This window comes from Simochromis diagramma, unplaced genomic scaffold (genome assembly GCF_900408965.1).
Source record: "Simochromis diagramma unplaced genomic scaffold, fSimDia1.1 OVJJ01000816.1, whole genome shotgun sequence".
In the NCBI taxonomy this organism is placed as follows: domain Eukaryota; kingdom Metazoa; phylum Chordata; class Actinopteri; order Cichliformes; family Cichlidae; genus Simochromis; species Simochromis diagramma.
Genome location: NW_024386908.1, coordinates 9,608,326 through 9,632,975, shown reverse-complemented (window position 1 = coordinate 9,632,975; position 24,650 = coordinate 9,608,326). Strand labels below are relative to the sequence as shown.

Genomic DNA, 24,650 nt, shown 5'->3' with positions numbered 1-24,650 from the left:
CTGTCTCAGGTCATCTCTGAATCTGCACACTAAGGGTGTGTACTGAGTACACTACAGACAATAGAGGGCAGTAAGCGTCAAAGCTTTGAGTTAAAAGCTTTAGTTTGAGATGCACATGTCTTATGCCGCAACTCTTAATATTTGAATTCAAGCGTTTTGATTCCCATTGCCACAGGCTTGTAAAATCAAGAACCTAGCCAATTAGTCTGCCATTTACAAACATTGGGGGAAAAAGGGTTGTTCTAAAGAGCTCATTAACTTAAAGCATAGTACTGAAACATAATTTCTTCCCTCCTAGATATTCCAATATCATCTATAAGTGGCCGGACTGCAAAGTGGAAGCTTTTAGGATCCGCAGTAACTCAGACAGGAAGTGATGGACCATGTAAAGTTGCAGAGTAGGGTCGCCAAGTGCTGACATGCAAAGTGCATAAAAGTGATTCAATAACTGCAGAGTTCTGAACCTCCACTGTCATTAACATCAGTATAAAACTGTCTCCAGCTATTTGCTCTGTGTGTGTGTGTGTTCATATTTAGTTTATTTAGTTTTGTAGTGATGGCCAGATAAAACAAACAAGTTGTGGATTTCAGTTGGTGCTTCATGATAAATTGGTTGCACCAAAAGGGAAAAAAAATCAATAGATGTTTTAGATTGTTTTAACGCAAAATACTGAATACTTGGTGCTTATTTGTAGTAAATTATAACTGTAGATGATTTAATAAGTTAAAAGATGGCAGGTACTTCATATGTGCTATTATTTACACAGAAAAACACACACAGGACCCACTTTTACATAGTTAAACAGATATCCACACATCAGAATAAATGCTCTTCTCCCTGCGACCAAGCATCGCAGTTGTTGGACATGAATGTAAATATATTCCAGTGTAGTTACAGCTGGATACTCAACCACTGACACAGTCTCCCCATTTCCACAGCAACACATGCTGACACACTTGCACAGAAACACATACAGGGAATGCACAAGCACACTGAGGCAGAGCAATAAACAGCTGGAGGGCCCTCTGTAATTAAACCTGTACTGCTGTTTGTAAGCTGTCAGCGCATGTATGTGGGCAGAACACACACACACATACACAGACACACACACACACACACACTTGGGCACATTTTCTGTTGCATTTGCATCTCATGCATTCCTGCTCTCAAGGCTGAGTAAATTTCAGAGTGCTATGTAGAGATGAGTGGTGCCTGTCTGACTCAGTTACACCATAAACACATCTCCAGGTATATTATCATGCTGCTAGAGCTGTTCAACATTCAAATAAAATGCAAAAAACATAACAAGTTCATTCGGTAGATTGTAGATTTGTTGATCTGCTTACTGGGAAGGGCGTATGTTTCATAAGTGAGCTTTTGAGCAGGAGTAAACAGTAACTGGTCCTTATCGTGATCTTTTTTTTGGTTCTCCTATTTAATTTTTATGCACGATTCTCTTTCTGTTTAAACTCTTGTTATTTAAATTTTCTTGTAGTGTTTGCTCAGATGACAATGTCTTTTTTTTTGTATGCAGTTTGCGTATGTGTAAAAGGATTCCTTTGCATGTTGCTTCAGCCACTGCGTGTACATATATGGGTGAGCAGATTTGTGTGTCCCCAGAGAGGTGGGCTTTCTGCTCTGAGTGGGCGTTTCACAGACAGCCAAGAGACCAGCAGGGAAATTTCCCATCAGCCCACGGTGCAGTGTGCAGTGCAGGTTAACCACTGAAGGCTCTGAAATCCATAGCCGCAACGCAACACAGCTTTCTACCTCTCTCTTTGGCTTACGCTCTTCCTTCATCGCTGTTCCTCTGTCTCTCCTCTCCTAGCATCCTCTTCAGTTCTCCCTTTTCTCTATTTTCCTCACTCTCTTCTTCGTTCTCTCTGTCTGTCTCCCCAGATGAATCAGAGCAGAGATGAAAAGCTTTCAGGAATGCTGGCAGACAGGCAGTGCCTTACAGTAATCTAACCTGGGGAAGATGAAAGCCAGCTGGGAGGCTGGGAATAGAGTAAAGCGGGAGGAAAGGTGAGAGAACAGAACGACAGGATAGAGTTTAGGGAAAGAAAGGACCAGAAGGGCTAGATAGACAGAGAAAGAAAGGGCAAAAAGATTTGGGGAGAGAAGGTTTGTGGAAGTGTGGGACTGAGAGTTAACAAGATGGATAGTTTGTGAAGAATGCTGAAGGGTTAGATAGCAAAATGAGTAAATTGCTTGGAGGGGAGGGAGTTAGGATAGTGAGAAGATGAAGGACATAGTGGATAGCTGCAGTAAACCTGCCTGGAAATGGGACCAAAAGGAGAAGGAAAATGTTAGAAAAGGGAATAGAAATATCACGACAGTGGTTATGAGTAGGGTTTTTTTCTATTGCCTTGCAGCCAAGAAAATATATTCTGCTTTACTCTTAAGTATACTGCCTCTTAAAAACTTGGTAATTGCACATCTTCTGGCTTCTCATATTTCTTGACCTGTCAGGCTTTGCTGAAGCTTTTTTGTCACCCATGTTTGAAGGCAGTTGCTCGGGTGAATAAAGTTTTATCACACCCAGAAGGACAAAAGTTTCCTTTTGATTATGCAGCACACTTGGATCCAAGTCCTCTTTGAACTTCATGCTGTTTTGTTAATAGAAATAATTTAAAAAAAAAATCTTGTGATGGTGCAACATTTTGCAAAAATGATCTTACATATTCAGTTAAAGAAGTTCAAGGTTGTTGTTTTTTTTTTTTTAAACCTGCATACAAAACATTTTGGCATCAAAGGATTTTTTGCTGTTTCTCCAATGGAAAATTACCAAGATTAGTAATGGATTAAAAAAAACATGATTTTTTTTTTAAAGTGGGGTTTTATTTATCAAATGGTCAGAAATTTCAGGAAAAGGACTTCAGATAAGTGATGTAACACAGTCTTTTTTGCCTTGCATAATCTACATGCACATCAGTTCTAGTTGATACTACTTGGGGTGATTTTTAAGGGGACACCTGTGAGGCTTTAAGGGAGCTGGCGACAGACAACGCAGAAGGAAAGCAAGACACTCAGGTGTGAATTAAATAAAAGCAGACCATGAAAATGGGCTGTTACATTTGGCATTGTAATTACTCTAAGTCAGTGTCATTTAGAGAGGGTTGACACATAGTGTAATTGTAGCTGTCATACAGATGACAGAAGCCCAACACAAACCTGTGGAGTTTAAATTTCAGATCCTCTTCAGTGGAACAAACTCAATTGCAACACTGCTCACTGAACATTGAAGTAGCATCAAGTGTACCACTGTTGTCACTCGAAATGGCTTTGGCATTTTGGGGGGGGGCACACTCTTTGAGAGAGAGAGCGAGTGTGTGTGTGTGTGTGTCTTTGAATCATAATGTAGGTGGAGAAGGCCTGTCGCTGCTGTGACAAATCCCTCCTCATGCACCTTGTACTTCCTGTGCAGAATGAGAGAAGCGCACCGCACCGAAACGCTTCCCCACCTAATTGAAATTTTGAGGTATAAGAGGATTTCTGCGCAATGCAAGCTGACAGGCCCTATTCACCAAATATCCTCTTAGATTCCTCTCTCACTCTGTCTCTCCCCGAAAAAGAATTAACTTTTATCTGTCTTCAAGTTTTAGTGCAGCTTATACCCATCTTTATCTAACATTCTGCAGGTGATGTGTCTCGGTTCCTCTCAATCTCTTCTCTTTGTCTCTTATTCTCTGTCATTCAGGCTTGCTGCTCTGCTCTGCCAGTGGCACATGGTTTGTCTGTTTTCTTGTCATACCTTGATATACCACATCGTAAAAGGGGCAGAATAGGTAGACGGGGAAAAAAGGGATGTGGATAACAAGACTGGGAGGCGGTGGAGACAGGAGAGGGAGAAAGAGGAGGAATGGGAGAAGTAAGCCTGAGAATGACTTCGAGTATTAGCTGAACTTTCATAGCAACCAAGACGAATTATCCCAATGCCTTAAATAAACTGTTTGAATAGTAAAAATACAGAAGAGTATACCAAACATATGTTTTAGGCTGCCGGCAAAGGTTCAAAAGCACTGAGTGTCACTTTGTATTAACTTTATCATCTCTTAAAGATATACTTTTAAAGTCTTAACTGATCTTTTGAAAGTAGTTATGCTATTATTTCTATTTACAACTAGTTGTGGCAGATGGTGCAAGAGTGTTGGCTATTTGGCACCTTATAAATAAAGTAAAATTCAGTTCAACTAAATGCAGAGTGCATATAGTGGTTAGCACAGCAAAAATACCGTGGATAAGGGTGTATGGATATATGGATATACATATTTTCCCTGGGCTTACATGGCTTCCTCTCACACATGTCAGGTTAACTGGTTATTCTTCGCATGTGAGAGAGGTAAAATACTGCATGAATGTATGGTTTAATGTGACTTGAAGTCTAAAGCATATTGAGTGGTCTGTATGACTAGAAGAGCACTCTATAAATTCCAGTCAATCCCATAATTAAATTCTAAACCTATAAACATTATCTGTAGGGTGATTATAGCCATTAGTTTGGCTTTTATGATGTTGAAATGGAGGTTTATGCGTGTTTTAAAGAGTGCATAAGCAGGCAGGTGAGTCGGTAAAAGTTATACGTCTGAACCTTAGAAATCAGGTCAGTGTCCTGGTTGCTTTTACTGCTCTAACTACAGGGCACTGTAAAAATCCAAAGGCTAAGTCTTTAGCCCAGGCATGGAGTAGGCATGCTTGTATGACCAGTCAATAAGAGGAAACAATTCAGGCAACAGGTCTGAAAGCAGGCAAAGATGTCTGATATAAAAGTGCATCTTCAATGATACAGGATTAAATGTGTCACACTACAGCAGTATGTGTGTGTGGGGTTTTTTTTTTCCTGTTTTGCCTGTGTAATCACCCACAGGCTCACACATACACACATGCTTATGTGTAACACATTTGCTAAAGTATAGTTTCATTTGAACATGATTGCATGCTTCTTTTTTTTATCTATTCCCTTGTCTTTGTGATTAGATAACCAGCCATCCTGAAACAACACGCTCATTTATTTATTGGGTGAAGTTATTTGACTCCCACTGTGAAGCCTCTATTATCATGCACAATACACTGCTTTTATACTATCACATAATGCATGGGCGTGAAACTCTAATGTGCTCCCCTGATAAATCAGTGCTAATTTTAGAAAAACCCTCCTGCAGCGGCAGTGTAAGAGGTGGAATATACTGTACAGTAGTTGGGATGTCTTCATTATAAGAGAGGGGATATGCTTTCAGCAAGCAATGCACGACCAGGTCAGGAATAGACGGAATGCATTATTTAGCTTACATCACAACGGAAAGCAATTGCCATACCACCAAGTAATAAGTGTCACAAAGCAATACATTATGTTTTTTTTGTTGTTGTTTTTATTTTTTATTTTTTTGTGCCAAGCCCTCCAGCAACCCTGTTACTGTATTAAAGTTAAAGTAGGGTCTCAGCCTAATGGTATATTTCTAGTATGTCAGACATAATTCAGGGTGAGGTATTGTACCCCATACGGTGAGACATAGAAATGAAATTGCGTTATGTGCTGTGATTAATGTGCTCGCCTCCGGTGGATGTTTGGAGTGAGAATAAGACATGGACAGGAGAAAATAAAATAAAAGTGACCTTAAGCAACTGACCTGTTTCTGTGGGATACGTACAGTATATCTGGTCTGTCTCCTTGTATTTCTCTTTTAATGGGCAATTTTTTGTTATGAAGCAGGAGGGCTTTCATAGCAAAGCCAAACTCTTGCTTGCAGAGTATTTGCATTGCCAAGCAAACATAGGAAGAAGAACCATTGCTCTCAAATAATTACAAAAGAGGGAGTCCATGGTCATACATTTCAATCACCTGTGTGCAGGACTTTAAGTATTACATTTGTTTGCATGGTTACCAAGTTAAGAAAACACATGCTCGGGCTAATTTTACGTAAGCTGTTTTTCTTTTGTTATTGCACTTAACTCATTATACGTAAAGTATACTTTTAGGGATGCAACAAAATCCTTGTTATTTCTTCTAAAAATGAATCTTTTAGCATTCTTTAACTAGGCATTATTAGTTCCAAAAGACTAACTACAGTTTAAGCAAAACGAGCACACAGTTTTGATTATTTGGCATCTGTCACGACACTATGGGGCGCCGTTTGTAAAGTGAAACATGCTGAAATTAACGGCAACATTTTTCCACATTTAGCTCAAAACCTTACAAAAACATGTTTTTTCGAGTAATTTTTTTACAACATTTAGTAAAATATTTGTAACTTTTCATCAAATGTTAAATGTTAAATCTAAATGTTAAATGTTAAATCTAAATGTTTAGGCTAATATGCAAATTTATTGCACGGATCAACGGAAATACCAAAATAAAAGCTTCCCGAAAACCTACGGTGCAAAATTGTGTCTGTTCTCCTCACTTCTCCCCGCCATGTGCTGCTTCACTTCTTGCCTACGAGCATGTCCAGCGATTTTGCTGGACATGTGCTGCAGCGATTGTGAAGTGGAGACTGCAGCTGCTAAGAGTGCACTACTGCTGAACCTTACGATGGCCGACAAAACGGATCTTCCGATGTTTTTAGCTAAATCGCCGGACGTGCTTTCTCATGGTCCGTGCCGGGTTATGGCTGAATTCCAGTGGAATGACGTCCCGCCATAATAGACGTCCCAGCCATGTGTTGCAGCCCTAAACCTAACCTTATCCCTAACTATAACCTTATTCCTAACCTTTACTAGCAGTTAAATGACGTAAAATAGTGTTTTCCAAAGCGATTTTTAGAAAATGAACGAACATGTGTAGATTGAGTCCAAGCGGTTCTCATGTGCTCTCCTTTTTCCGATGCCGTAATTTAGGAACGTGTTGGGTACCCGAAAGCATAAAATGTTGACAATTTGTCACCTAGCGAAAATTATTACGCTTTGGGAGTGAGAACGTGTCTGACCACTACGGCACACTTTTGCACCGGAGGTTTTCGGAAAGCTTTTATTTTGGTATTTCCGCTGATCCGTGCAATAAATTTGCACATTAGCCTAAACATTTAGATTTAACATTTAACATTTAGATTTAAATATAATATTTAGATTTAACATTTAGATTTAAATATAATATTTAGATTTAACATTTAACATTTAGATTTAAATATAATATTTAGATTTAACATTTAGATTTAAATATAATATTTAGATTTAACATTTAGATTTAAATATAATATTTAGATTTAACATTTAACATTTAGATTTAAATATAATATTTAGATTTAACATTTAACATTTAGACTGAATATTTAACATTTAGATTTAACATTTAACATTCTGTTTTAAATATGAAAAGTTACAAATATTTTACTAAATGTTGTAAAAAATGACTTGTTTTGAGCTAAATGTGGAAAAGTGTTGTCGTTAATTTTAGCATGTTTCACTTTACAAACGGCGCCCCATATGACACACTGATAATCGTTTTGATCCAGCGATGCATGCAGATTCCTGCAGTATGTGAAATGCACATTAACTGCGCTTGTAAAAACTGTATCATGAGGCTTTGCTTTTGCAGGCCCTGTGCGGCTGACTGACTAGAAAGCTGTTAAAATAACAGTTATGTATTTTTTTTCCAGACACATACACAGGCGTCATGGACTGCATCCAAGCCATTTTCAGTGGACATTGGCCTTTAGTCTCCTTGCTCTTTTTCATTCTCTTTCCTCCAACGTTTCCATTATTATAGCAGTTGGTGAATCAACACATGCCTCAAGGGTTTAGTGCAGTGTTATTCCTCGCGCTCCCCGTCCTCCTCCTTGTTTTTCATTTTCTCACTGTCTGCCTCTCTGTCTCCCTCTCTCTCTGCTAGACCAGCAATGCAATTTTTCACTTCAGTGGGAAAACAGGTATAATAGAGGGAGTGTGCCAGTCTGTTTAATAAAGGAATAAAGGCAAGGAGGAGAGATGAGAAAGGAAAAAGGAAGTGCCCTTGGGGATGAAAAACAAGGGAATGCACAAATATATGCACACATACACACAATCACACTTGTAAGGGGGGAACACAGAGACTTGCACCTGCTTATCTCTGAGGAATTGTATTTGAGGTGCTTTCCTATTTACTCCGAAACTTTGGTAGGAAGCTCATAAATCACCACAACATTGAACTGAATGGTAGACAATGAATGCTTCCAGAGCACATGTTGGTGCGCACATGCATAGACACACAGATCTGCCCAGGTCTGAAAGGTAAGAGCATCGATAATTTATGAATTCATGAATATGAGTGGTCTTCGGCTGAAGTCAGGTATCAATAAATTGAATCTGTGCATATGTGTGATTCTGCTAAAATGTTACCAAACAAGAATACCATATTTTCAGGAAAATGTTAAAAACAGTTTCCTTCCTCACATTTGTGGGTTTTTAAGAAAACTTTCCATTCCAAGGTCACATTACCCAGTTCTGTGATTATACCTGACCAGAGACTCAAGAAAGAGGTAGTGTTAAGATGACCTTTTTGGATTCTGGTGTGGATTGTGTGGGCACAAAACTGTGCACATATTTTGTGCTTGAACTTTAGGCATGTGTGTGTGTTTGTGTGTGTGTGTAAGAGAATGCCTGTGTCTCTAGAGTTATTCTGATGGCAGTGTGTGGTAACAGGATCCAGGATGAAGTCTGCTCTCAGACAGCGTCTGGCTCTCAGCTCCCCATCTATTATTCACACACCTGTGCGCACACACACACACATATAGACACACACACAGATACACACTGCCTTTTTGTCGACTCTTTATTTGCCACATTAGTAGTCAAGTGGTTAAAAGTCCAGCATTGTTGAGCTTTTTCTTGTTATTTTTTGGGGGGTTCTTTTGCACTTGTATTAGTGTAAGTTTGTGTGTATTTATATGTTTGTGTTTATCTCCCAGGACACCAATCACACCCTTGAAGTCAATGAACTGCTCTATTTGTCCTGGTAAACAAGCCGAAAATAAGTATTGACCAGAGAAAAGAGGGCAGACTGATAAGCAAGTTTAAAAAAGAGATAGAAAACCACTAAAACAAAGATTTTTTTTTTTTTGGTAAAGAATGGAAAAAGACTTCTCAAAGTCGTGCTTTCACCTTGGCTAAAGTTGATCAGAGCCTGTCATTAGGCCATTATCAGACCCAGACATCTTTTTGTGGACTCGACCCTTCTCTAGCACCCTTGTTGGATATGCTACTGATTGACATTTATAGAAGTAGAGTATGTTTCTGTTAAGAAAAGGCTACACTCTACCCCTGTTACCCCTTGCTAAGAGATGCATAAAGGTCACAGAGGGGGGTGTTTGCGAGTGATCCTTTGAATGCTGATCAAAGTCTGTCATTGGACCTTTATCTCCCAACCTCATGTTCATCCCAAAGAGAAATATACACCTGTTTTGTGTAAGACTGATCAAAGGTTTACCAACAAACAGATCCTCCGCTCGTTATCCTCAATGGTTAGATAATTTGGTGATTGACAGCGAGGGAAGCAGGATTTAGATAACTGATAAAAAATTCAGTTACAAGTTCCCAGTTGATGTTTTTTTATAAAAATAAAATAAACAAAAGTTCTGATAAATACAAAAAAAGGAAAAACAGTTGTTGTAATTAAATAAAACTTTTTTTGCACTTAAGATGTTAAAACTCTTATGTGTGCTTCAGCACCATCAGAGCAGCAGGATGGTCCTTGTAAAGCACTGTTTTTAGCACTGGTGACTTTGGAATTACATGAAGAGAAATATCAACTGAGACGGTTCAAATTCACAGTAGAAAAGTTCAACATCATTACTGCAAGTAATTTGCAAATCTGTGCTTAAATGTAAGAAGGAGCATTACCTCTACTTCACAGGCGAAGAGTGGTTAAACCAAATGTAGATTTAATTTAGTTATTAACTGCTTCTGTGCGTGTTAATCATTTACTTTTGGGAATATCATCACTTTATTTTTATTGCCCCAAACTATTTTGCAGAGTTGTGTGATTTTTTTTTTTTTTTTTTTTTTGAAAAAATTCCCAGCAGTCTTGATCTTCCCTGCCTTTGTTGATGCATGGCTGGGTTTCAGAGACCATCATAGGCACCTGCTGAGTTAGTGCCCTACCTGTATCGGATCAGATGCCACATGTTTCTCTTCCCCTTTGGAGATGGAATAATTCAGATCTGTGCTGGCTTATTCAACATGCAGTGCTATATTGTACAGTCAGTGCAAACAATCGCACGATCCCCTATGAGCAAGTACTTGGCAACAGCGGGAAGGAAAATCTACCTTTTAACAGGAAGAAAACTCTGGCAGAACCAGGTTCGGGGGGGCAGCCACCTGCCAAGACCAGTTGGAGCTGAGGGTAAAGAGAAGACAGCAGAAAGAGGACAGGACAAGAAGCAAGTTATAGGAGAGGGACAGAGTGCTAATGTTTAAATACAGCAACGGTGTATAAAGACAGTTATAATGGTCCAGGCTCACCTGATCCAGCCCTAACTATAAGCTTTATTAGAAATATATTAAATAGGATGATAACAATAAAAATAGATCCAGTGTATTAAGGGAAATGGAAAGAGAGAAAACAGGAAACAGGTAGATGTTTATTCCCATTGTTTTCCTTTTGAGCATTTGCTGCTTTTTCATGTTTCCTTTGCTTCTCTAACATCAAGCTAACCATCTTTTGCTTTGTCACATGTCCAGTGTCCTGGGCCCTGCAATTCTCAGAGTGCGGACAAATGCCCATATACAGCATTTCCGTTTATGTCACACATAAACCATAGCCCTCAGAGTATAATACTTGTCTTGGTATACAGTACACTCTTCAATCGACTGTGAGCTACATCCATCCCGATGAGCTGCATCTGTAGCTCTGGTTTTCTGCAATGCTGTGTCAGCTGAAAGGCTTGGTTTGATACAATAGGCTGATATGGTGCCCTCACTTCTCCAGGGGGCATGTTGACTTCATTAATGGGTCCCAAAGCCTTTTAGCTCTCACACTATGGCCTCTGGTCTCAAAATATAATGGGGTTCACTCTACTCAGTGGCACTGCCACCAGGTTCCACCGCTAATAGAGACACGGGTGGTGATATGCCCTCATATTATGCTGTTGCCTTTGCCAGTCGCTGCAGCATAGGTTTCAGGAACAGCAGCTCTTATCACTGCAGACTAAATGAAGTAACATAGAACTTTAGGCGAAATAATAGCTTTGAATGACAAATATGCATATGGGCTTTCCTTGGCTAGTAATTTGTTTGCACTAATGAGGTAGGTCAGGTCCACCTTTCACATCTAATTTCCTGATATGACTCCAAATAAGACAGACTGGGTGATCCATAATGCAAGGGAAATTGCCAGAAGTAAAACAGTAGTCGACAAAGACATAAAGCTCGACATAAGCATATGAGATGGAGCAGCTGAGGCCAACTGCAGAGAAAGAGCAAAGTATTGCCCACTGGATCCCTCCTGCCCACTTCCACACAGACTTCAGCAACAATGAACACTAACCATATTCCAAGAGACTTTGTATTGAGTAATGAAGCAAAAAAAAAAAAAAGTCTTCAAGACATCTACATGTGTGAATGATCTTTAATCTAAAGACATGTAAGGCAATTGCAGACAGTGAATGGAAGATAACATGTAAAGTACAGAGTCCCAGCTGTGACAGAAGAGACCTTTCAGAAATTTCAGAATGGGCAGAGAAAAAGTAAATGAGAGAAACTGAGTGAGACATCAGAAGTCAAGAGGTCACAAATGTTCTCTAGATTGAACTGGCCAAAAGCCTGCAGGTATTTTAGACAACCTCATGACTTAAAGATGGAGACAGAACAGCAGAGAGAGAGAGATGGAAAAAGAGCAGAGAAATAGCAGAGCTGGGAAATGAGTAACAAAAGCTGAGCTGTGAGCCCCCTGCCTGGTCACAGTGCTCTAAGGCAGCTCAAAATTGAAGGCAATGATAGTGAGGAAACCTGTCACTCATCCTTTGAAGCCACGGAGGCGATTGAGGGACGAGAGGAGAGCAGGGGGGAAAGTTAGGAAGCCTCCGGACACTTGTCCCCTTTCCAACACGATCATCTCCCACAATAACATTCTTGTCCTCCGCTTCTCTTCTTGCCTTCTCTATCTCTCAGCAGGTGGATAAGGTTAGATTAGTAGGCCACATGGGCCTGCAGGCTAACAGGTACCACACCTTAAATGCTACAGCGGTCAGTCACCGAGCCAGGGGTCCCCCTGCAGCTCGGCCTGATTTAGTGTCAGATCTCAGGAGGGAGGTAGTTAAAATATTTACTGGAGTCGCATTAAGTGCACATATGCTATGTCTGATTCTGTGTTTAACTTCCCCTATTTATTACTTTATATTGCCACATCTATGTCATCTGCTACCTGCCCGGCATCTGTGTTTTAGTTTTCTAACCAGCAAGGAAATGGTCTGTGCTGTATTTGGATTATGTGCAGGACAAGTCAGTCAGTTAAATCTAAAAGGTAGTTAATCCATTCATCTTCTTCTGCTTCAGGGTCATGATGGGGCAACAGGCAGGGTACACCCAGGTGACCAGCTTAATCTGAACACAGCTGGAGCTATCAAAAAAAGACCAGCAATTGTTTTGGGGTTTTTTGGTTTTTTTTATTATGCTATGCCTTCTATTCCTAAACTGCCAAGCCAAAATAAATCATCTACAGAAAATTAACCCAAAGAAGTTTAAACTCAATGGGGGCACCATTGTAGAAGTCGTATTTCTCCACATTTTTGACAATGGCCATGCAAATCTTTGTAGTTGCTTCCCCGCTAACAATGACATTTCCTTGATTTGCACCCACAAAGCACCTTCTCTCACAGAGAAGGCATCGGGGAAAGACATTAATTAAAATCCTGCTGTGTAGCACATATGCCTAATTGCAAACATAAAACAGAGAATAGTGAATTAAAGCATAGAATGAGTTCAGTTCCAGTCAGTGGGGTTTTTTTTGGGTTTGTTTTTTTTTGCCAACTCATCCTCCAATACAGAGGCGCTGAGTTGAGAGGGGGGAAAAGATTTTAAATCTGTCTTTAATAAACCGAATGAATATTTTACTTCCATAAAGGAAAGCTGTAAACCACTGAGTCAGTGTTGTACCATTTGAATAAGTACAAGATGACTCTATTGTAGCTTGTCATAAAATATAAAATACGCTGCCAAAAGACAATGTAGATGTAGAAAGAAAAACCATAGCATTAGTAATTTATGTGTCACCTACAATACTTGTTGAAATGGAACAGATTTAGAGCGTCCTGGCCAGACATCATCTTCTCAGGATAAAACCACGTGTCTGTCTTTGATTGTCCCTAATAACTCTTGCTGGCAATAGCTAGCGGATCATATGAGATTTCTGTATTCTAACAATGCTGCACGACCAGCCTGGCATCCCACATTTGGGTGCGACATCCTTGTTAATACCCTGAGATTAATGTCAAATTATCTACACTCTCCCACTAGTGTTGCACCGGTCCATCTCGCCTCAAGCTAAATATCGAGGCACTGAATGTGGAAGTGCAGAGTTTTTTCTGGCATTGATTGACACTGAGAGATGGAGCCAGTCTGCCTCTAGCCCCCTTTCCTTCTGTTATTCTTTCTGCTCACCCCCCCAAAGTCCTCTTTTCTCTCAGTCTGCCATATGTTTCAGCGAGCTGGACAGATTTGGGCAATCAGACAGCCACCATTGTGTTGCTGTCGGTATGAATAGAACGCGTGGAGAGGCACATTGCCATTATGTAGTGACGATACATTGCTTCTTCTTTTTTTCCTGTCTCTTTCACCGTGAATGTTGCTCTCCCTTGTCTCTGTCTGTCTGCCTGTGTCTCTCTCTAGGCTCTTAATATATGTCCTGCGTTGCCTGGATGAATACCTAACACTCTGCTGTCTGCTTTAAAACAAGGGTGAAAACCTGAGCCTGAGTGTGGCAAGTCAGGCTGAGGTGTCTTTTGGCATTTGGCCATATTGTGCTCTGTCCAGAATGTTTATGACTGATATCTAAAACTGGAAAAAGCTGAAGCTCCTATATACATGACCTGCAGACAACTTGATGGTGCTGCTTGTATTTTGTCATACCTTTGAAAATACTTAGTTTGTAAAACCGACAGAATAAGTAAAGTGACAGAGAAAGTCTCTTATAGGGTAAATCTTTAAATGTACCTTGTGAAAATAGTACAAGGTCTCTTAATTAAATTAAATTGCTTCATATTTCAGTGAAGTGACACTAATGGGTGTATAAATCTGAATTCTTATTGACTTTTTTCTTATTTTCAATTTAGTTAGATTCTGTTACTTCCTGTTTTATTTTGAAGGATATTCCTTCATGTGGCTATCTGTAACTTTTCCTTCCTTGGTGTCCAATGAAGCCCTTTATCTTTGGAGTTTTCCACTACTTTCCTGTAGCCACATTTGTTAAATATTCATCCTTAATCAATTTATTTAACTACCTCTGTTTTAAGTATATATTTATGTCTATCGACTAAAAAGAAGCATGAACAATGAAAACTAGCATTATTTTAGCATATCCAAAACACAAGGGTTCATGACCCTTTCAGCTGCAGAGATGCTGGCAGACCACTGAGTTTGCCCATATGCATGTTTCACAGGATTAGGGAAATTTCTGTCACAAATATTGTGGAAATTTAGTTTTGCCAGCATGCTGTATGACTTTGGATGACTTTCCGCTCCAGCCCACTCACCTCACTGTGGTTGCATGACACGTGTCAGACCGTAGTGATACTTTAGTCAGCAGCTTATTCTGGCTTCCCCTAGCAGCATGTTGGTCATGGTGTGTGTTCCAGCCATGGCCTGTTAGTGTGCCATGCAAAACAGACTGCAACTCTGTGTGACAAGCCTTCCTTTTGCCACCCCAAAATCCATGCCATAGTAGGAAAGGACACAAGTTTTGCAATCTCGCTCACTCTCCTTACTCATATTCAAAAAGTTTCCCTCCTGAAGTTTTTTGTTTGTTTCAGAAGCTCAATTTTAATAGAGTTTCCTCCCAAAGTCCATGTACACTCACTTTGTTTAGTGCAAAACATTCAACTTTTCATCGAGGTATGCAGAAGAGCTTTTCCAAATCCACAAGACACTGAACTTCGAGGCACATGGAAGTGGACTGCATAACCACTTCTGCCATCTTGGATGGTAGCATCAAGGTTTGGGATAAACAAGATGAATACGTGGATTCAATCTGCTTTGTGTCAGTAATTCAGGCTGCTGTTGGTGGAGTACTGGTGTGGGTGGTATTTTTCTGACACACTTTGGAGCCCTTATTATCAGTGATGATTGAGCATCGTTTAAACATCACAGCCTACCTGAGTATTGTTGCCGACCATGTCCATCCCTTTATGACCCCAGTTTTAACACATCATGTCACAAAGCTCAAATCAACTCAAAGTGATTTCTTGAACATGAAAATGAGTTCACTGTAATTAAAAGGCCTCTGCAGTCTTCAGATCTTTTCCCAATAGAGCCCCTTTGGGATGTGATGGAGTGGGATTCATATCACATAAGTGCAAATGACAGAACTGCAGCAACCGTGTAATGCTTTAATGCCAATTTGGATCATAATCTCAGAGGAATGTTTCAGCACCTTGTTAAATCTATACCATAAAGATTTTAAGCAGTTCTGGAGGCACAAGGGGATACAACTCAGTACCCAATAAAGTGGCCAGTAAGCATATGTCGTGTTAACTGGCTAGTGCAAATTGGTCATACACTGCAGGTGTGGGTGTGAGCGCTAATTGTTGACTGTGTCTCTGTGTTAGCCCTGTGATTGATTGGCAACAAGTGTGTTCCCCGCCTCTCGCTCAGTGTCAACTGGGATATGCTCCAGCTTCCAACTGTGACCCTCCAAGCAGGGAAAGCTAATGATGTGCTACCTTCAGTTTGCTCTAGATAATGTGTTGTTATCTAGATAATGTGGTCGTGCCCGTAGCGCCTCCATTTAATCACAGCAGTATTTTTATTTCTCTTGATGATTAACTAGTCTAGTCTTAACATGCGGACCAGCCTTCTCACCGTTTGATGTAAAGTGGTTTCTACACGATCGCAGCCCAAGTTCACAGAGATTATCCCAAATCAATAGATGTTCTAAGATATGTAACCAGAGGTACTTAATTTCAAAGGGCAATTTTTAGTGGAAGAGGGTTCCAGAGGGGCAACAGCATTATTGACTGCGGATATGGAAGGTGTCTGTTGATTCAGCCATGACACTACAAGCAGTCTGTGTCCCTCATATTGCAATAATCTTATTTTGTGTATTTTTTCTTTACTGTCCTCTGATACATTCCTACAGCTTTTCCCTTTTTTTGTTATACAAAATAACCCTACACTTAACACACAGGGTTTATTTTTGAACATCACGTGAATTATTCTTAGCATTATGCTTTTACCAGCCCGCAAGCATGCAGTTAGAGGAAATACCATACCTTCCATGTGCTTTTGTAGCATAGAGTGCCAATATGAGCAAACTGAGCAAGGGTAATCCTGTGGTTTTCACACCGGAACGGCTTCCCCGTCTGTATCACACCTTCTGCTAGCTGTTAGCCCCATGGAGAGAGGGAAATGGTGACTTTAGGCATATGATTTTTCATGGACACAGTCAAGGCAGGAAGTACCATCTGCATATGATGTTCCGCTTGTTTTTCTCTGCACTCTGACTGTTTTATTAAATTATCTATAGCCGTTAGATGCATTCTTTTTGATCAGCACTGCACTCACATTCTGCTTGTGCTTTTTTGGTGGATTGCAAATAAGACTGTAATAGTCGGGCCCAATAGCTTTAAAGGCCTATATAAAAATATTTTATATGCACTAAATGTATTCTTGAGACGGTATGATCACTGAGACAAGATCCTATTTGTGTCTTTACAACATTGTCACTGCAGAGCCGACTGCTCATAATAGCAGCTGTTGTAGTTGTCTGTCACAGCCACTAGGTGGATGCTATATCTGGACAAAGTAGTCACTCTGTGGAGGATTTTCCTATATGTGAACTGTGATGGTGTGAATCAGTTGCATGGTCCTCCTGGCACAGTCGGGACTATAAAAAAAATATTGTATGCTCTGTGTGTGCGCCCTGAGTCAAAAGTGCCAGTAAATTTCCCGGCTCTTCCCAGAGTATCTCCTACAAGCATCTCCAGCCAGGAAGCCTGTATGTGTGCGTATAGGAGTGTGAAAGGGAGAGACAGTGAACTGCTAATGTTTCTACACACACAATCACTTGCATGTTCATGTTCATCTATATGTGGGCCTAGTGCATCCCTCACCTTCCCACTACTCTGAGGCAAAATGAAGTCTGTCTGGCAGTGAATGTCTATTGTGTAGTGCTAATGTGATAGCAGAGATTAGCATTGTAATCCATTTAGCATAGAGCAGCTAATCCACTTTATTACTGTTGAAAAGGAATCTGATAATATTGGCTAGCACCAGTGTGGCTGCCTTAATGATTTGAGGCTGATGAAAAAAAAATACTTTAAGATATATTCATAATTACTGTCTCTGATAATGAATGTAGGATTAGTAGGTTCATAACAAACCATGTCATTAATTTTAGCATTTCATCAAGAAAATAAAAGTGGTATAGTAGTATGCTGTTTTGTTTGTTGAGTCTTTTTTTGTCTAATTATAAAGGACTTTTCATGCACTAAGTGGATATTTTATATTAATTCTTCTAAGAGCAGAGATTGATATAAAAGAAGATGAAGACAACTCTGTTTTAAAAGCTACAAACCCCTCTGTATGTGCCAATTATTGTACAAACAAGACCACTGGTCCTTGATTTAAATCAGTCTTTCTCCCTTGTGCGTTCCCCTCTGGTCCCAGTGTGACTAAACCAGCTAGCGTTGCATTCTTGCAGACGTGCTCCATGCTCCCTGGTGGCTCGTTTGTTTTGTTGGTGGTCAGATTGAGGGATAATATACAGGAACTTCCCCTTGAAGCCTCTTCGCTCCTTGGTGACTGTGGATCTCTCCCAACACAATAAAACTCTACATCCAGTGACCGCTATAGACTGTCAGCCCTTTAACTCTACACAGCAAATGACTTGAGACCTTTATCACATGCTGTTGAGGTAAACTGATACATGTTTCCATGCATGCACATGCACAAATGATGAATGCTGTGCGTATATGCTTAGCACCTAAAATTAACATCCCCAATTGGGCAGATTAGATAACCCCACCTGCTGAATTGAGCTCTGGCTTACAAGAAAGTTTCTTTCTTCTTGCCTCCTTCTCTCCTTTCTTTCTCTCCTATTTGCCTTCTGTTCCTTTCTTTGCAACTGACCCTGCATACAATGGCTCCCAGTGGAAAAAAAGAACTCAAGGTTCTTTGAGATCGAGGTCACTACACGAGCCAAGCAGGAGGCTGAAAAAAAAGAGAGAGGAAGGAGAATGAATGAGAAACAAAAAAGGAGGGAGAGTGGGGTGAAGTCGGGGTTAAACAAGGTGTCTGTTTAAAGAAATGCGATGTTGTGAAATGGGATATCAGTAGAAACAGCAGGATAGGGCAGCACTTAAGCTGCAGCCAGTATACTTATAGTAGGTTTCTTTCTTTGCTCTACAATAGTTGACTGTCAAAGCAAAGACAAAAGAAAGTTGCTTTGAACTATAAAGAGCTGCAGATTCTTTGGTTTTTGTTATGTAGAGAGTAAAGGAAAAGTAGAACCAACTAACATTGTCACTTACTATAAAGAACATCCTGATTGAGTTTCTTAACATTACCTTAAAAGTTTAGTGATGGGAATTCAAAGGCATGAGAGAGAGAAAAAATTAGAGTAATTTCCTAAAAAATCATCTTAAGATGAAGTTTAAAAAACGTAAATGCCCACTAGTCCTTTTTATCCAGCCTTTAACAAAGATAACCACCTTTTATTGAACGGTTCAGTCAGGCTACTTGACCTGAAAGAGACTTTAACTTGAGGTGTATCAGGTTATGATATTCAGACAGAACACAGAGTATGATGTCCTAGGGTTATTATAATTAATCAAAAAGTGACTCATCTGTCTAGTCGACCATCTGCTTCCTATCCAATCATCGCCTGTTTATGCCTGTTACCTGTGAACCCTTAAGTGCTGAAGAGCACAAAGAACTACCAAGAGTCATCACAACTTTAACAAGACTTAGTTCACACCTGTCGAAAAAACCCAGAAAGGGCTGTGTGTGTGTGTGTGTGTCTGTGTGTGTTTGTCTATTCTATTGGGTGCTGAAAGTTGCTTAGTTAGGTAGAGCCAGGACTTTGTGTTACTGGAAAAATGGAGCCAGAGGACAAGATTTGGAAAGGATCATTTGCAGCACACACAATCAGATTGATTGTGTGTGTGTGTGTGTGTGTGTGTGTGTGTGTGTGTGTGTAAGAGAGAGAGAGAAACAATTTAAGCAGATGTTCTGGCACAACCCAGACCACTTCCACCACATCAGCAAGTGTGCGTGGGCTCAATTCCATGCACTTTCTGCTGAGTAAACTCACCTAGGGGCCCATAGACCACACCTCTTGCCCAGATGCCTTATTACCATAATCGCTTTTGAATGGCTTAAACTGTGATAGAGAAAGATGTCCTTCTCAGCTACAGCACCGACAGCCTTGATGCAAGGCAAAAATCCCAAGTCAGTATATCCTGGGCAGTTTAGCTAATAAAAACATCCAAAATTACCTTTTAAACGATTCCTTCATTTGTATTTGCACGCTTTGTTGTCCTAGATACCACCTTTGTTCCACTGCCAAGTCCTTCCTGGAAGGCAACCGTTTTCTCTCCTGTGTTTCTTATTTGCACCTCAGCTGTTCTTTATTTCGATGTTATGTCTTTAGCCATTTACTCAGTTACACATTTATGTAATTGGACTTAGCAGTTGATTCATGTGAAGTTTTAATGTCATGATTGCAGTACCCATGAGCGCAATGGTTGTGAAAGAGAGATTGAAAATGTATAATAAATGCAGTATGTTAATCTTTTAATGTGCTTCTCTTCTCGTTTTTAGATTCGTGTTGATGGCTCCTCCCGTGCCCTTCAGTATGAGACTGTGCAGGCTGTGGAGAATGGGCCCATCCTCAGAGACATGGCCTTCTCTTCTGACCATCACTACCTCTATGTCATGTCTGAGACCCAGGTCAGACACACAAACAAACACATACATCAAAACTCCTCCCTGCTGACTCAGTATCATAACCACTGGCATTTATCATTTTCTTATGTCACAGGGTAGAATAACCTTTGGTATGGCAATAGAGGATTTCATTACAGCCTGACTAGAGGAGGGAAGAGGATTAGATGGACCATTGGATGTTGTGACCATGTCTTTTTATAGAAACAGGCTGTGAGGGTAGAGCTGGAGTGAATAAATGTGTTGAATTATGGCGAGAGAGAAGAGTGGTCTTAGTCCACTTTGGTGTGTGCTGGTGTGTGTATGTCTGAGCAGGCAGATTCACACATCTCTCTTGGTACCTTTGATGACATGGAATGTGGAGTGAAATAGCAGCACTCTATGTAATGGACACAGACACAGAGTCGGCGAACACCTATCAGAGGCAAAACCTTGCCAAAATAGCACCACGAAAAGTCACGCAAATGGACACCTCCCTGACTGGCTGACTATGTTAGATGTTCACGTTCTCTTTATATTCACCACAAAACACAGGCATGGACTTGTATCGTAATTTACATGTACAAAGCATGATGACCAAAGCAAGGTCACAATCATAAAACGGCAAATTCAAAAGCCTGTAGCACTCATTTACAGTCAAAGAAATAAGCACACACTTTGCTTAACTGAAGCTACCAATAGTAGCTTAATTATCAATACAGCATTAAAATAACTGAAAAATCTGTTGACATACTGATGGATACTTACACATAGATTCAATTCAGTTCAAATTCAATTTTAATTATATAGTGCTAAATCAATAAAGAACAACAGCCACCTCAAGGCTCAATGATTCATATTTAAATGTAAAGACCCTACAATAATAAATTAAAATTGCCAACAATCAGTTGACCCACAATGAGCAAACACTTGGTGACAGTGGGATGGAAAAACTCCCTTCTAAAATGAAGAAACTTCTGGAAGAACCAGGCTCAGGGCTCTCACCCCAACAGTTCGGATGAGAGGAAAGAAACAGGACAATGCAGAAGAGACATATTAGATAGAATAGTAAAAAGCTCCTTATATATCTCAACAAGATCATACTTTTTTTTTTTTAACTTTGGCCTAACAATGCACCAACAATAAACGTAATGGGCCACACCTCTTAGTCTTTAATTTTACTCCCATTGCCACAGGTGAATAAAATCACGCACCCAGCAATGCATTCTGCCTTTAAAATCATGAAGAATGGGTCATTTGGGGAGAATTTGTGCTACTGTAATAGGATCCCACAATTGTAACAAGTCAGTTTTTTGGAAAGTGGATATATTTTTGGACCCACAGCAATTCGAATTGACAGATGACATAACGTTATGGGAGCAGGATTACAGAGTGCTGAGGCGCAGAGTTCCACACCTCATCTGGTGTTAACATCACCACAAAAGTTATGAGCTGGGAGCTTCACATCATGGGTTTCCATGGCCAAGCAGCTCCTGTAAGGGCAATCTGCAGGTGACTCAGTGCTTTCGCCGATGTAGCGCATCAGCACCTCAGAACTGCATCTAATTGCAGCATTTATTTAGTTACATTTAACCGCTGCAACACTTTCCACGAGGCACTGTTAGCAATTAAATCATAAAGGCCAAATCAAGCCACCAGTGAATCGCTGTCTCTGTTTGCTGTTCATTATTAATGCGACTGTTAGAAATAATTTTGCAGGAGCTCTGAAGTACAGATAATGTGCATATCATTCCCTCTCTCACGCTCTCTCTCTCGCCGCTTTATCTCCTGCCACCCACAATCACAGAAGGCCACTGCTGTTTTGTTGGCATCAGTTGTTACCCCTGCACATTGTTTGTAGCTTCCAGAGGATTATAGACCTCTCTGGCACCGTGGAAGTGTCACTATTTACTAATGTAGTGCATTGCAATTTGTTTGTGTGTATGTGTGTGTGTGTGTGAGTATGCGTGTGTAAATGTGTGCACATTTTAAGTGGCCAGATTATCGTGATAACCTTTTAAAATATCAGTGAGTTGAAGGTGCCCTTTCAGATGGTGCTCTCATTGCCTCTCCTCGTCAGCCCATCTGTAGAGCGAGCGGGAAAGCAAAGGAACACAAGTGAGCAAAATAAGGACATTTAGGATGTTATTTGTCACGGCATCCAATTACTACTCTTTTGTGCAAATCTGTTAACCAGCAGTGTGAGAATTTGTGTTTTATTTCCCTTTCTCTTAGATTGTAGTCCATGTAATTGGCTTTATAAAAAAATACTACAGATTAACAAATGAATTATTAAGAATATTTGACTTCCATTTTTTTTACCCTCACTAACCCTCGTTAGATTTCTTTATGTCTCGCTTTTATTGCACAACATCGTGTTACAAATTTAGTATTTTTTTAATTTGCATGCCATTTAGCTTATATTGAAAAAAAGAAGCATGGAGTGGAGTATTTTTTGTCCTGTAGTCGTTGTGCGTGTGTGCTTTATGTCTGTGTTTGCGTGTGTGTGTCTGCATAAGGCCTTGGTAATAATTAGTCTATTAGCCCAGTTGCGGCGCTAACCTACACTAACTGTTTGGGAGGAACATTTGGGAATTACCATACATACAAATAGAGAAAGCAGTTAATGAACACCCCACATGGAATATGCAGATAAATACACAGATAAATCCAGTGCACAAACAAACATTCTTCTTTAGTCCTGAAGTGTTTATAGAAAAGGATGAGAAATACAACTAAGAGTAACTTTGTTTCATTTATTTGCTTTATGTTTGAGCAACACCTTCATATGTTAGCGCTATTTTAAGTCCATTATTGATGTTCTATTTCAATGTAATACCTCAGTGTTTCCTAAGTAAGTAGTATAAACTAGCTATTTGTAATTCTCAATGTCGATTAGACAGCTAAAATATGCAACTTTACCATCACTGTCCTGATTTTTCTGTGAATCAGAGCTCTGTTTCCAAGTGCCTTCAATTACTGAAGGAGATGAGCCTAAATTCTTGCATGTGAAATGTCGAGAACATGTCGCAACAGTATTTTGAAATTATAGTTTTGCACAGCATGTCTTTTTTTTTCTCAGCAAGTTAGTTCTTGAAGATTTTCCTGCAATGTCTAGTTGAACTGTTTCCTGTCACGCCATTGCTTCAGGCCAAAACAGCTTTTCATAAATAGTCTACAAATTCAAACAAAGATATAATCTGACATAATACATGTTTGTTTTTATTTATTACACATTTAATCAACAAATAAATTACCCACATAAGATTTGCCATTAACATACATGACATTACTTTGCTTTTGGCCTTAATGCAAATCTGCTGCTTCAACGTAAAAGAATTGGCGCCTGATTTTTATTCGCAGATTGCCTTAAATTTCTTGGCTGTCAGCCTTAACAGTTAGTGCCAAGTTCAAAGGGCATGTTGTGGTCACCCTAGCACACCGGAGTGCTGGCTACCACGCTATTTGCTGGATCACTGGGGCAGTTTAAAATAACATCCAGCGTACACATACACATTTGCCAATTCCCAGGAGTGTCAAACGCTATTAAAACAGCTCGAGTTGGTCGATAGCAACAGGCCACCTGCTGTTTCTGGGGCCTGGGACACAGAAACTCAAAGACGGAGAGTATGATATTTGAAAAGAAGGAGAAATACAAAAAGGGATAGAAGGAGAAGACCAAGGGTGCCCACAACAGGAGGCCAGAACAAAGCTGGTCGATATAGCTGGACCCATACTGTGCATAGCCTTGAATTACTCCCCTTCTTATTGGCGATGCCCGACCAAGAGGGGGGATGCCTCTGGATTCTGGCTGCTGTGTGAACTCGGCACCGAACAGTGAAGGTCAAATACTTATACTGGAGGAGAAGACGCAGAGAAAGAGCATTAAAAATTAATTTAAAGCTCACTTCTTTTGTCAAAAGTAAAGAAGAAGTTAATAAGAATGACTCTTATTGTACTACATTTGGCACACATTTCATTTTTTTATTTGCTTATATATGTTCAGTAATTTTTTTCTATGTGAAAGTAAGCAATAGATTAAATATTTAACCTCCTAAGACCCGAACTCTTTCATGGCATGCAATTTTAATTTCTCTTCACTATTTGGGCTGATTGAGACCTGATGAATGTAAAGACAAAGAATTACCAGATTTTTTTTTTTTTACCTGATTTTTGTTTCTAAGAAAAATGAGATCCACATATGAGGATATTTGTATAAAATTTCAATCGAACAGCAGCAGTATAATGTCCTCGTAAGTGGATATCAGGCCCTTGTAGAGCAAAATTGAGTATTTTGGTCTAAATAACCCAAAATGTGATGTCCACATATGTGGACGCCAGGTCCTAGGAGGTTAAAAAAAAAACACAAAGTGTGTTAGTATGGTATTTGGGCATGATATGCTGCAATAATTGGTTGCTCTGTTTTGGGATTGAGTCTCCAGAACTGGCAGGATCAAACCCCAATGTTTAAACCTTTCCCTCATATGGGTTGTTGGAAGTGGAGAGGATTATCTAGCATATCTTATATAGTTGCTCGGTTTGGTTGAGATGTCATCACTGTAAAGGAGATAACATAACACACGAGTCACATAATCGTAACATTAAG

General features: G+C 39.9%; 1 protein-coding gene across 1 annotated transcript in view; it reads left to right on the top strand.

Moving 5' to 3' along the window:
- Nucleotides 1-24,650, top strand: part of plxna4 (plexin A4) — a 241,034-nt gene that overhangs the window by 117,681 nt on the left and 98,703 nt on the right. Inside the window, 1 exon segment of the mRNA XM_040035324.1 lies at nucleotides 19,943-20,071. Coding sequence (XP_039891258.1) covers nucleotides 19,943-20,071 — 129 coding nt within the window.